Source organism: Carcharodon carcharias, chromosome 13 (assembly GCF_017639515.1).
Source record: "Carcharodon carcharias isolate sCarCar2 chromosome 13, sCarCar2.pri, whole genome shotgun sequence".
NCBI lineage: Eukaryota > Metazoa > Chordata > Chondrichthyes > Lamniformes > Lamnidae > Carcharodon > Carcharodon carcharias.
Window position 1 is genome coordinate 39,651,294 of NC_054479.1, and position 13,155 is coordinate 39,664,448.

The 13,155-nt window shown below is 53.2% G+C and overlaps 1 protein-coding gene across 1 annotated transcript in view; it reads left to right on the forward strand.

Annotated features, from left to right (window-relative positions):
* The window catches only part of plbd2 (phospholipase B domain containing 2), a 47,664-nt gene that overhangs the window by 12,955 nt on the left and 21,554 nt on the right, over positions 1-13,155 (forward strand). The window contains exons 4-6 of the mRNA XM_041202362.1: positions 6,243-6,343; positions 9,424-9,638; positions 12,385-12,479. Of these exons, the coding sequence (XP_041058296.1) occupies positions 6,243-6,343; positions 9,424-9,638; positions 12,385-12,479 (411 nt within the window). The remainder of the gene's footprint in view (positions 1-6,242; positions 6,344-9,423; positions 9,639-12,384; positions 12,480-13,155) is intronic.

Below are 13,155 nucleotides of genomic sequence, written 5' to 3' on the forward strand. Positions count from 1 at the left end.
CCCCTTCCTCGCCATCCCCCCTTCCTCGCCCTCCCCCCTTCCTCGCCCTCCCCCCTTCCTCGCCCTCCCCCCTTCCTCGCCCGCCCTCCCCCCTTCCTCGCCCGCCCTCCCCCCTTCCTCGCCCGCCCTCCCCCCTTTCTCGCCCGCCCTCCCCCCTTCCTCGCCCGCCCTCCCCCCTTCCTCGCCCGCCCTCCCCCCTTCCTCGCCCGCCCTCCCCCCTTCCTCGCCCGCCCTCCCCCCTTCCTCGCCCGCCCTCCCCCCTTCCTCGCCCGCCCTCCCCCTTCCTCGCCCGCCCTGCCCCCTTCCTCGCCCGCCCTGCCCCCTTCCTCGCCCGCCCTGCCCCCTTCCTCGCCCGCCCTGCCCCCTTCCTCGCCCGCCCTGCCCCCTTCCTCGCCCGCCCTGCCCCCTTCCTCGCCCGCCCTGCCCCCTTCCTCGCCCGCCCTGCCCCCTTCCTCGCCCGCCCTGCCCCCTTCCTCGCCCGCCCTGCCCCCTTCCTCGCCCGCCCTGCCCCCTTCCTCGCCCGCCCTGCCCCTTCCTCGCCCGCCCTGCCCCCTTCCTCGCCCGCCCTGCCCCCTTCCTCGCCCGCCCTGCCCCCTTCCTCGCCCGCCCTGGCCCCCTTCCTCGCCCGCCCTGCCCCTTCCTCGCCCGCCCTGCCCCCTTCCTCGCCCGCCCTGCCCCCTTCCTCGCCCGCCCTGCCCCCTTCCTCGCCCGCCCTGCCCCCTTCCTCGCCCGCCCTGCCCCCTTCCTCGCCCGCCCTGCCCCCTTCCTCGCCCGCCCTCCCCCCCTTCCTCGCCCGCCCTCCCCCCTTCCTCGCCCGCCCTCCCCCCTTCCTCGCCCGCCCTCCCCCCTTCCTCGCCCGCCCTCCCCCCTTCCTCGCCCGCCCTCCCCCCTTCCTCGCCCGCCCTCCCCCCCTTCCTCGCCCGCCCTCCCCCCTTCCTCGCCCGCCCTCCCCCCTTCCTCGCCCGCCCTCCCCCCTTCCTCGCCCGCCCTCCCCCCTTCCTCGCCCGCCCTCCCCCCTTCCTCGCCCGCCCTCCCCCCTTCCTCGCCCGCCCTCCCCCCCTTCCTCGCCCGCCCTCCCCCCTTCCTCGCCCGCCCTCCCCCCTTCCTCGCCCGCCCTCCCCCCTTCCTCGCCCGCCCTCCCCCCTTCCTCGCCCGCCCTCCCCCCTTCCTCGCCCGCCCTCCCCCCTTCCTCGCCCGCCCTCCCCCCTTCCTCGCCCGCCCTCCCCCCTTCCTCGCCCGCCCTCCCCCCTTCCTCGCCCGCCCTCCCCCCTTCCTCGCCCGCCCTCCCCCCTTCCTCGCCCGCCCTCCCCCCTTCCTCGCCCGCCCTCCCCCCTTCCTCGCCCGCCCTCCCCCCTTCCTCGCCCGCCCTCCCCCCTTCCTCGCCCGCCCTCCCCCCTTCCTCGCCCGCCCTCCCCCCTTCCTCGCCCGCCCTCCCCCCTTCCTCGCCCGCCCTCCCCCCTTCCTCGCCCGCCCTCCCCCCCTTCCTCGCCCGCCCTCCCCCCTTCCTCGCCCGCCCTCCCCCCTTCCTCGCCCGCCCTCCCCCCCTTCCTCGCCCGCCCTCCCCCCTTCCTCGCCCGCCCTCCCCCCTTCCTCGCCCGCCCTCCCCCCTTCCTCGCCCGCCCTCCCCCCTTCCTCGCCCGCCCTCCCCCCTTCCTCGCCCGCCCTCCCCCCTTCCTCGCCCGCCCTCCCCCCCTTCCTCGCCCGCCCTCCCCCCTTCCTCGCCCGCCCTCCCCCCTTCCTCGCCCGCCCTCCCCCCTTCCTCGCCCGCCCTCCCCCCTTCCTCGCCCGCCCTCCCCCCTTCCTCGCCCGCCCTCCCCCCTTCCTCGCGCCCGCCCTCCCCCCCTTCCTCGCCCCGCCCTCCCCCCTTCCTCGCCCGCCCTCCCCCCTTCCTCGCCCGCCCTCCCCCCTTCCTCGCCCGCCCTCCCCCCTTCCTCGCCCGCCCTCCCCCCTTCCTCGCCCCCCTCCCCCCTTCCTCGCCCGCCCTCCCCCCTTCCTCGCCCGCCCTCCCCCCCTTCCTCGCCCGCCCTCCCCCCTTCCTCGCCCGCCCTCCCCCCTTCCTCGCCCGCCCTCCCCCCTTCCTCGCCCGCCCTCCCCCCTTCCTCGCCCGCCCTCCCCCCTTCCTCGCCCGCCCTCCCCCCTTCCTCGCCCGCCCTCCCCCCTTCCTCGCCCGCCCTCCCCCCTTCCTCGCCCGCCCTCCCCCCCTTCCTCGCCCGCCCTCCCCCCCTTCCTCGCCCGCCCTCCCCCCCTTCCTCGCCCGCCCTCCCCCCCTTCCTCGCCCGCCCTCCCCCCCTTCCTCGCCCGCCCTCCCCCCTTCCTCGCCCGCCCTCCCCCCTTCCTCGCCCGCCCTCCCCCCTTCCTCGCCCGCCCTCCCCCCTTCCTCGCCCGCCCTCCCCCCTTCCTCGCCCGCCCTCCCCCCTTCCTCGCCCGCCCTCCCCCCTTCCTCGCCCGCCCTCCCCCCTTCCTCGCCCGCCCTCCCCCCTTCCTCGCCCGCCCTCCCCCCTTCCTCGCCCGCCCTCCCCCCTTCCTCGCCCGCCCTCCCCCCTTCCTCGCCCGCCCTCCCCCCTTCCTCGCCCGCCCTCCCCCCTTCCTCGCCCGCCCTCCCCCCTTCCTCGCCCGCCCTCCCCCCTTCCTCGCCCGCCCTCCCCCCTTCCTCGCCCGCCCTCCCCCCTTCCTCGCCCGCCCTCCCCCCTTCCTCGCCCGCCCTCCCCCCTTCCTCGCCCGCCCTCCCCCCCTTCCTCGCCCGCCCTCCCCCCTTCCTCGCCCGCCCTCCCCCCTTCCTCGCCCGCCCTCCCCCCCTTCCTCGCCCGCCCTCCCCCCTTCCTCGCCCGCCCTCCCCCCTTCCTCGCCCGCCCTCCCCCCTTCCTCGCCCGCCCTCCCCCCTTCCTCGCCCGCCCTCCCCCCTTCCTCGCCCGCCCTCCCCCCTTCCTCGCCCGCCCTCCCCCCTTCCTCGCCCGCCCTCCCCCCTTCCTCGCCCGCCCTCCCCCCTTCCTCGCCCGCCCTCCCCCCTTCCTCGCCCGCCCTCCCCCCTTCCTCGCCCGCCCTCCCCCCTTCCTCGCCCGCCCTCCCCCCTTCCTCGCCCGCCCTCCCCCCCTTCCTCGCCCGCCCTCCCCCCTTCCTCGCCCGCCCTCCCCCCTTCCTCGCCCGCCCTCCCCCCTTCCTCGCCCGCCCTCCCCCCTTCCTCGCCCGCCCTCCCCCCTTCCTCGCCCGCCCTCCCCCCTTCCTCGCCCGCCCTCCCCCCTTCCTCGCCCGCCCTCCCCCCTTCCTCGCCCGCCCTCCCCCCTTCCTCGCCCGCCCTCCCCCCTTCCTCGCCCGCCCTCCCCCCTTCCTCGCCCGCCCTCCCCCCTTCCTCGCCCGCCCTCCCCCCTTCCTCGCCCGCCCTCCCCCCTTCCTCGCCCGCCCTCCCCCCCTTCCTCGCCCGCCCTCCCCCCCTTCCTCGCCCGCCCTCCCCCCCTTCCTCGCCCGCCCCTCCCCCCTTCCTCGCCCGCCCTCCCCCCTTCCTCGCCCGCCCTCCCCCCTTCCTCGCCCGCCCTCCCCCCTTCCTCGCCCGCCCTCCCCCCTTCCTCGCCCGCCCTCCCCCCTTCCTCGCCCGCCCTCCCCCCTTCCTCGCCCGCCCTCCCCCCCTTCCTCGCCCGCCCTCCCCCCTTCCTCGCCCGCCCTCCCCCCTTCCTCGCCCGCCCTCCCCCCTTCCTCGCCCGCCCTCCCCCCTTCCTCGCCCGCCCTCCCCCCTTCCTCGCCCGCCCTCCCCCCTTCCTCGCCCGCCCTCCCCCCTTCCTCGCCCGCCCTCCCCCCTTCCTCGCCCGCCCTCCCCCCTTCCTCGCCCGCCCTCCCCCCTTTCCTCGCCCGCCCTCCCCCCTTCCTCGCCCGCCCTCCCCTTTCTCTCTCCCCCCCCTTTCTCTCTCCCCCCCTTTCTCACTCCCCCCTTTCTCTCTCCCCCCCCCTTTCTCTCTGCCCCCTTTCTCTCTCCCCCCCTTTCTCTCTCCCCCCCTTTCTCTCTCCCCCCCTTTCTCTCTCCCCCCCTTTCTCTCTCCCCCCTTTCTCTCGCCCCCCCTTTATGTCTCCCCCCTTTCTCTCTCCCCCCTTTCTCTCTCCCCCCTTTCTCTCTCCCCCCTTTCTCTCTCCCCCCTTTCTCTCCCCCCCCCTTTCTCTCTCCCCCCCTTTCTCTCTCCCCCCCTTTCTCTCTCCCCCCCCTTTCTCTCTCCCCCCCCCTTTCTCTCTCCCCCCCCTTTCTCTCTCCCCCCCCTTTCTCTCTCCCCCCCTTTCTCTCTCCCCCCCCTTTCTCTCTCCCCCCCCTTTCTCTCTCCCCCCCTTTCTCTCTCCCCCCCCTTTCTCTCTCCCCCCCTTTCTCTCTCCCCCCCCTTTCTCTCTCCCCCCCCTTTCTCTCTCCCCCCCCTTTCTCTCACTATCCCCATCTCAATCTCTCCCTCTCCCCCTTCTCGCTCTCCCTGTCCGGGCCCCCTCACCCCCCCTCACACTGCCTGTCTTTCTTTCTCTCTCTTTCCTTGTCTGTCTCTCTCCTCCCCCACTCTGTCTTTTTCTCTCTCTCCATTCCCACTCTGTCTGTTTGTCTCTCGTGCGCTCTCTCTCTCTCTCTCTGCTACCACTTTCTATCCATTTTTCTCTCTCTGCCCCCACTGTGTCTCTTTTTTTTTCTCTCTCTCTCTCCTTTCCCACCCTGTCTGTCTGTGTGTGTCTGTCTCTCCCTCTCTTTCCTTTCCCTGTCTGTGTATCTCTCAGGAGGAGCTGGGTGGGCCACGAAAGGAGCCGGAGGCACTGCTCCCTCCACCCCAGCTTACTCATACTTCTATCACCACACCGGCATCTGGCAACTTCCCATGCCTGCCCTGCGCTCCTGCTGCCGGATTCTGGGCCTCGCCCTCTCCCTGCAGCCTAGGCCTCTGGTGGCTTCAAAAGCAGCTCTGGCATCAAGAAAGGGTGGTTACCTGGCCCAGAGTTCTGAGTGCAGACAGCATAAAACTGAAAATGGCAACACAAATAAAAAAAAAAGGCCCTAAAGAGTAAACAATGGTAAAGCAAAACAACTTTAAGTGGGGTGGCTTAAAGTGAGGACTTACTATATCCAAGGAGCAATTAAAAATTTTGGCTTTTATCAACTTATGTGAACCAGGTTGGTACTTGCACACTCAAGACCAGCTTAAAGCTCTGTACAGGACCTGTCACACCCATGAGCATCTTCAGACTTTGTTCCCCTACTGTTCTTTGCATAAGTTGGAGCACCTGCAGAGAAGTTTGCTGCTGAGCTGATTGCCTCTGATTTTCTGGGCTTGTCTATAAGTGTAACCCTATTAGCCCATCCTTGCATTGCAGGGCCATTCAGATTCATTATGGGAATCTCAATCGTTCATGATCTCCTGGATATGTTTGTTAGGACCTCTGCATTTGATCCATTTCATCATGGTTGCAAGTCAATTGATTGACAACCTACTGCAAAACTATATGTCGTAATATCATGGTTGTGTGGTACTCACATCACAGGCTGCCCTGATTCCAGACAACATGTGAAATCATTCTCTGAAAAAGAAATTTTCTTACCTCTTAATTTACAAAGGATATTTTTTATCTAAAATTGCCTCCTTTTAAAAAATCATTGTCAGTCATATCTTAGCCTTGATACATTTGAGATGAACAATGTATGTGTCCAAGTGATCTCTTCCTTTGTAAGTGTACTTTACTGGATGGATAATTTAAGCAGATGCATGAGCTTGATCAAGGAGCATCAATTTAAGGATTAAGGATTTTTTAAAAAGAAATCAAATAACGTATTGAAGTTCATCCTTCTGGAATTTACACAATTGCACAAAGTCAAAAATGCCACGGCACAAAGTCAAAAATGCCACATGGCTTGGTAGCTGCAATATTTAACTTATTGGAATCTTGTCTAGAAAACCAGTGTTCATATTCCAGTTATGCCTGAGCATTGCCTTTAAACTTGCCTTTCTTTGGCTGAGTTCTCTGGAATGCAGGGTTATCTTTTGAAGATTTACTAAACCACTTAAGCATGACAGTTAGTGGGTTGACTAAGTATTGAGATTCATTATTTCTGTAGATTTCAGCAAGCCTATTAATTTTGGCTTTTGAGTGATGGGGTTATGGGGAGGTGGGAATCGAAACAGGAACTTGTGTTCAAAGGATTCAAGTAGAGATTATTTTCCAAGATAAGGTAAAAGACTAAGAATGTACCACTAAGACTTTCAACATGAATATCTATGTTTTAAATGTATCAGGTGAGATTGGTATTACTGCAGCTACAAGGACTGGAGGACAGCTATAATAATCACATTTCATTTCCTCATGAGAAGTTCCACCTTCGGCCTTTTGGATTCATGTAAGTTGTTCATTCTATTGCATTCCGGACACACTTTCTTTTGGATTAGAGAGGGTATCTAACTTTATTGAAATATTTATTGTTAAGTTGCTTCCATTACCCTCCCTTGTCCCAAATAAATAGATGTACCTTAGAGTTAAAGTAAACATTGCAGCTTCAATAAACTTCAAGCACGAGGTTGCTAGATTTTCGTTAGGTATTGGTATCAAGGGATATGGATCAAAGGCTGGTAACTGGCGTTGAGTACAAACCAGTCATGATCTAATTGAGCAGTGGAACAGGCTGAATATTCTCCCATGTTTGTATTTTCATACACCTGAAGAAATAAAGAATCTTTGAAAAAATTACATTTTCCTAACTGTTGCTATCTTGTATACCTTTCTGTATAAGACAAGCTCTGAGTCTGCAAAGCCCAAGTTTCTTCAGCCATTTTTCATAACTCTCAACTGTGAGACTAGTAGTCAGCCTTATGACTCTTAACTGCACTGCCTCTAATGTTAGAGTGACCCTGTTTTCCCTACCCTTCCTGCATTGTGTCTAGACACTGTACTCAAGTTTGATCATCACTTCCTCTGACTTGTATTCTATAGTTTCTGTCACATCCTTCAACATTCTGTTACCTTTGATTGTTGCTCTGCATTGGTTAAACATGTCAGAAGCTGAGTCTACTAAGGTCTCTTTTAAGTACTTCCTAAGCTAGTTCAAATACCAGGACTAGTTCAACACCATTCATAGAATACGTGTCACCTATATTTTTTCCTATGTGCAGTTGTCTGCATTAAATTATCTGTCATTGTTTTGTTCAACTCAGAATTTCTATGTTCCCTTGCCTGCTTCACTGATATTCCTAATGCAGTGGTGGCCACATCTGAATGTCAGTCATTTAATGAAAATTAGAAACAGCAGTGGTCCCAGCACTGATCCCTGGACACCTCACTCAGTCCTTCCTTCTTCCTCAGCACACATAATTCCTCTAGCAAGTGAAGGAAAAGGTACAACTAATTTTATCATTTTTATTATTGTGCAGTAGGTTTTTTTGATGATTTGGTTATGAGTCATATGAAGTTGCTAGAAAAAGCAGCAAGCCTGAGGATCGGAAGCAGTTTAGAATCAACAAAAGAGGACCAAGAGATTGATTAGAGGGGCAAAATAGAGAATGAGAGTAAACTTTCAAGGAACATAAAAGTGGACTGTAAAAGCTTCTATAAGTATGTAAAAAGAAAAAGATTAGTGAAGAAAAATGTACGTCCCTTATAGTCTGAAACAGGAAAATTTGTAATAGAGAACACGGAAACGGCAGAGCAATTAAACAACTACTTTAGTTCTGTCTTCATGGAAGAAAACACAAATAACTTCCCAGAAATGCTAGGGAACAAAGGATGTAGTGAGCAGGAGGAATTGAAGGAAATAAGTAAAAAAAGTAGTACCTGAGAAATTAATGGGACTGAAAGTCAGTTAGCCTAAGACCAGTAGTAGGGAAAATACTAAAGTCTATTATAGAGGACATAACAGGATAAAATATCAACAAGATTAGACAAAATCAACATGAATTTATGAGAGGGAAATCATGTTTGACAAACCTACTGGGGTTTGTTGAGGATGTAACAGTAGAATAGATAAGGGAGTACCAGTGAATGTGGTGTATTTGGATTTTCAGAAAACTTTTGATAAAGTCCCACATAAGAGGTTAGTTGTCAAAATTAAAACACGTGGTTTGGGGGTAATATATTGGCATGGATTGAGAATTAATTAACAGACTGGAAACAGAGGGTAGGAATAAACGGGTTTTTTTTGGCGTGGCAGGTGGTGGCTAATGGGTACCACAGGGACCAGTGCTTGGACCCCAGCAATACATATCTCAATGATTTGGATGAGGGGACCAAATGTTATATTTCCAAGGTTGCTGATGATACAAAACTAGGTGGGAATGAGAGAGGTGAGGAGGATGCAAGGCAATTTAGACAAGTTGAGTGAATGAGTAAATATATGGTAAATGGAATATAACATGGATAAGTGTGAAGTTATCCATTTTGGTAGGAAAAACAGAATGGCAGAGTATTATTTAAATGGTGATAGATTGGAAAATGTTGATGCACGAAGGGACCTTGGCATCCTTGTACACCAATCACTGAAAGCAAGCATGAAAGCGCAGCAAGCAGTTAGGAAGGCAAATGGTATGTTGGCCTTCATTGCAAGAGGATTTGAGTACAGGAGTAAGGATATCTTACTGCAGCTGTGCAGGGTCTTGGTGAGACCACAATTAGAGTATTGTGTGCAGTTTTGGTTTCCTTACCTAAGAAAGGATATACTTGCCATAGATGGAGTGGAGCGAAAGTTCACCAGACTGATTCCTGGGATGACAAGATTGTCATATGAGGAGAGATTGGGTTGACTAGGCCTGTATTCACTGGAGTTTAGAAGAATGAGAGGGCATCTCATTGAAATGTATAAAGTTTTGACAGGGCTGGACAGACTGGAGGCAAGAATGATGTTTCCTCTGGCTGGGAGTTCTAGAACAAGGGCACACAGTCTCAGGACACGGAGCAAGCCATTTAGGACTGAGATGAGGAGAAATTTCACTCAGAGCATGGTGAACCTGTGGAATTTTTGACCACAGAAGGCTGTGGAGGCCAAGTCACTGAATGTATAAATAGATATCTAGACTTTAAAGGCATCAAAGGGTATAGGGAGAGAACGGGAGTATGGTGTTGAGATAGAGGATCAGCATGATCATATCGAATAGTGGAGCAGGGTCAAAGGACCAAGTTACCTACTCCTCCTATTTCCTATGTTTCAATGAGGTGATTGATTCTTTTGGTATATGAACCTACTTGATGTTGTAATTTTTGAGGCACTTTATTTGCCCCATGTTTTAACTTTATTGAGGTCTTTGTTTTGTAGTTCATTTCTATTCTTAACCTAAACTTCTCTGCAGAAGCCTGTAAACCTGGTGAAACCTGTGGTGACTACTATTAATCTTGTGGGAAAAGTGCACCATGCTAGTTTTGTTGAATTGTTACCATGACCGCAGCATAACAAAAGCTTTTTTCCCTCTATACACTTAATAAATTGCATTGCAGTCTCTTTCAGATGGCTGGTGACTTGGAGGATCTTGAAATGGTATTTAATAAAACGGACTCTTCAAAGGCTTTTGGTTCCGGGTCATGTTCTGCCCTCATCAAACTGTTGCCAGGCAACAAAGATCTCCTGGTAGCTCATGACACCTGGACCAACTATCAGACAATGCTGCGAATCATCAAGAAATACAAACTGTCCTTTAAATTCACCCCAGGAGGTATGCATGCACGTTTTGCCTTTTGTAAAATTGCTAAATTACTTCTGCAGGTACAAGCTTTCGTTTCTGCCTAAACCTTAAAACTTGAAGCACACAAAAATAAGAGATCAAATCATAAATTTCATGACATGCAATGTTTAAGCTGATTTAGGTTTAGATTTACATTGAAAAGTGCAATCCGTGAGAGTAGCAGAGGTATCTGAGAATAAACGAGTTATAGAATGCCATTACTGCATTATCTTGATCTGACAGTAAAATAATGCATTGTAAGCTTTTATGCTTTTGCTGAATCTCAGGAGACCACCAAGGTGGCAGCATGAAGCAGTGCCAACAATTTCACACCATTTGCCTTTTAAAATTTGGAACTTGTGTTCAATTCAGCCCATAGTTTTTGATTAAACATCCCGCTTCTCTGCTGGTTATAAAGTTTTGGGTAGTACCAATCATAGTTTCAGTGGTTGCTGATCCTCAGCACAATATTATGTATTAATGATTAATCTATTTCAGGAAAATCCTAGGGATAATTGGTATGGGAAATGAAAATAATCTTTAGAGAGTAGGTGGTGGTCTTCTGAGGTTGAATTTGAAGCAGGGCACTGGTTTGTTTGTTTGTTTCTTTCTTTCTTTAAAAACTGATTATGATCTGAGTAAAACATTTCACTGTAAATAACCCTAAATCAGTGGCTGATATTTGTACTGTTAAATAGAGGAATTGTTTGTAACCCAGAACCAAAACACAGATTTCTAGCTTTAAAACATTCTTGGCAAAATCAGAAAATAATTTTGGGAGATGAAAATGGATTAGAAACCCAAAGTTTCTTTGAGTAACAGCTATTGATTTTTCAAAATACAATTTCCACATTGAGAACTATTTGCTATTTTGTGAATTGGTAATATGGTTATTGGTGAGTAAAGAAAAAAACTTTACCCTGCATCTGGTTAGGGAGAGCTTGATGCTATTATTGTCTGCATACAATACAAAGCCCTGCTATTGAAAGTTTCAAGTCATTAAATGCAGCAAAACCTTTAGGTTCATCAATGTCCTAATGAGTCACTGTAAGTTTAACATCTGTCTTGGTAACAAGGCTGGTTGAACATGACACTCAACAATGGTCTGCTATGGGTTGGTGCTTGCACAGGCCTTTTTCAACATTTTTCAGTGGACATGCCCTGTACTTAACACTGAAATTTTGTCTATACTGCTGCCATAGCATTCATGACTGCATCAGCAATGCCGTGGAACATTCGTGAGCAACCTGGACCTACAACTTCTGGACCTGACGCCTCTGCCCCAATCCAAAGAAGAGATTCTGCTGGCGTTCCATCTGAACAATAATGCCTCCAGGAAGGGAGACGGTATTAATGTCACATGGCAGCTGGTGGAATTGAGATTCAATTAATAAATCGAATTAAAAGTTAGTCTCAGTAATGGTGACCATGACAACTCTCACTGATTGTCGTAAGAACCCATCTGGTTCACTAATGTCCTTTGGGAAAGGAAATCTGCTTTCCTTACCAGGTGTGGCCTACAGACAAAGCCACTCTGTTCAAGGGCAATTGGGGATGGGCGACAAATGCTGGACATGCCAGTGACTCCTGCATCAATGAAAGAATGAAAAAAGGAAGAATTTAACATTTCCTTCTGTGGAAGGTGACTTTCCCATGGTCCCCACCCAAAATATGAGTGTCAGCCTGGACAAGATTCTCACCTACCAGCATCATTTCATCAATACCTGCCAAAAAGTAAAAACCAGGGTGAACTGGATCTGGAAAGTCGCTGGAAAGGCCATGAAGGAGTACAGTCAAAGCACTGCACTGCTGCAGTGACCTTCATCTACTGTGCTACAGAATACTGTTATGCCTTAGGATCCTGAAGCCACCACACAATGGTTGTGAATATGCAACTGAACGCTGCCATGAGGTTGGTTCACTGAGTGGTAGCCATCGCTTGCTCTTATTGTCCCTTCTCTCATTGCTACAATTGTCATTGTGCTCATTAAATAGAAGAAATCATGTGCACCTCTAACCTTCCCATTCATGAAGACTGGAAAAACCCATCACAAAAGCACTTAAAATCACACCAGCCATTCTGGGAAACAGCAGCTAATATTTGTATAACTGATAACAACAGACTATCCAGATGAACGGAATCATGGGATGAATGTGGCATTAAGAACCAACTGCTCATCACTGATACCCAACAGCAGAGATCCTTGGCTTTAACCTCCCTCAAAGATGGTGGACAACACTCCGTCAAATTTGCACAGGCATGTATGATGTGCCCACTTGTTCCAAAAGTGGAAGATGAGGGATGACCCGATTATAGCCATGAGTCCCAGACCATGGAACACATATGTCAACCTGCCCACTAAGATCTATTGCTGAAGGCACCTCACTTCTCCACTTGGCATCTCTGGAGAAATCCCATTGTAAGCTTTTCCTGTCATACAAAAGTAAATAGTTAGTACTTCTGTTTGCCTGAAGTCTTCTGTGCCCCAGCACGTAACTCATATGCATGAAGTTTTTTTTTAAAATTGCCTTTGATAAATGCATCAATCGGGATATTCCAAAAATATGAATGTTGAAGTAGGAGTGCTAAAAATCTGTCTGCAATTGTACCTGTTTGCTCACTGGCACATAGCATTTTAAAACAAGAAAGATTAGAGTCATGAGCTTCTGGAAATTGGATGGTACTGGTCGTATGCCTATTAAAATCTACTTTTTCAATCCTGTTTTCTTTGCTTAGGAGACCTCACAATACCAGGAGAGGAGCAGGCCTTTTCATCTTATCCTGGGGCTCTCTTTTCTGGTGATGACTTCTACATCACGAGCAGTAGATTGGTGAGCAATTTCTTGCTGTGTATTTTTAAATCTCTGTTTTCTCAATGTTAGTTCTTTAATGAGCCTTAAATACCGCATACCAACAGATCATCTGTGGCATTACTCATGGTAAGGTATAGGGTAGAGTGTTTGATGATGTGTTTGGTAAGCGTTACATTAACCGCACCTCTCATTTCCAAAAGAACCTGAGGTGACCTACCTTTCTCTCACAGATCTCTTTACCACTCAACCTATGTTTGTCTGCTTTGTCTCACCATATCTATTTGTCTTTCTCTCGCTTTCCCCTACCATGCCTGTGAGTCTCCTCCAGGGGCACTGTAACGCTGCTGAATTGAGTAAATAGCGATGAACTAAACTCTTGAGCACCTACAAATTCAGCTGCTGTTTATAAAACCATAAATTTTGTTTATATGGTGCTTTAAATGTAGTAATATACCCCAAGGCCCTTCACTAGAGCATAACCAGACCACAATTGGCATTGAGCCAAAGAAGGAAATATTAAGAAAGAAGGCTAAAGCTTGGTCATGCAGGTGTTTTAGGGCATGTCTCAAAAACAGTGGAGAGGTATAGGAAAGGATTTCCAAAGTTTAGGGTCTCAACAGCTCATGGCATGGCTGCCCACTGAGAAATAAAGGAAATGAGGGAAGCACAATGGCAGGAGTTGGAAGAATGCAGA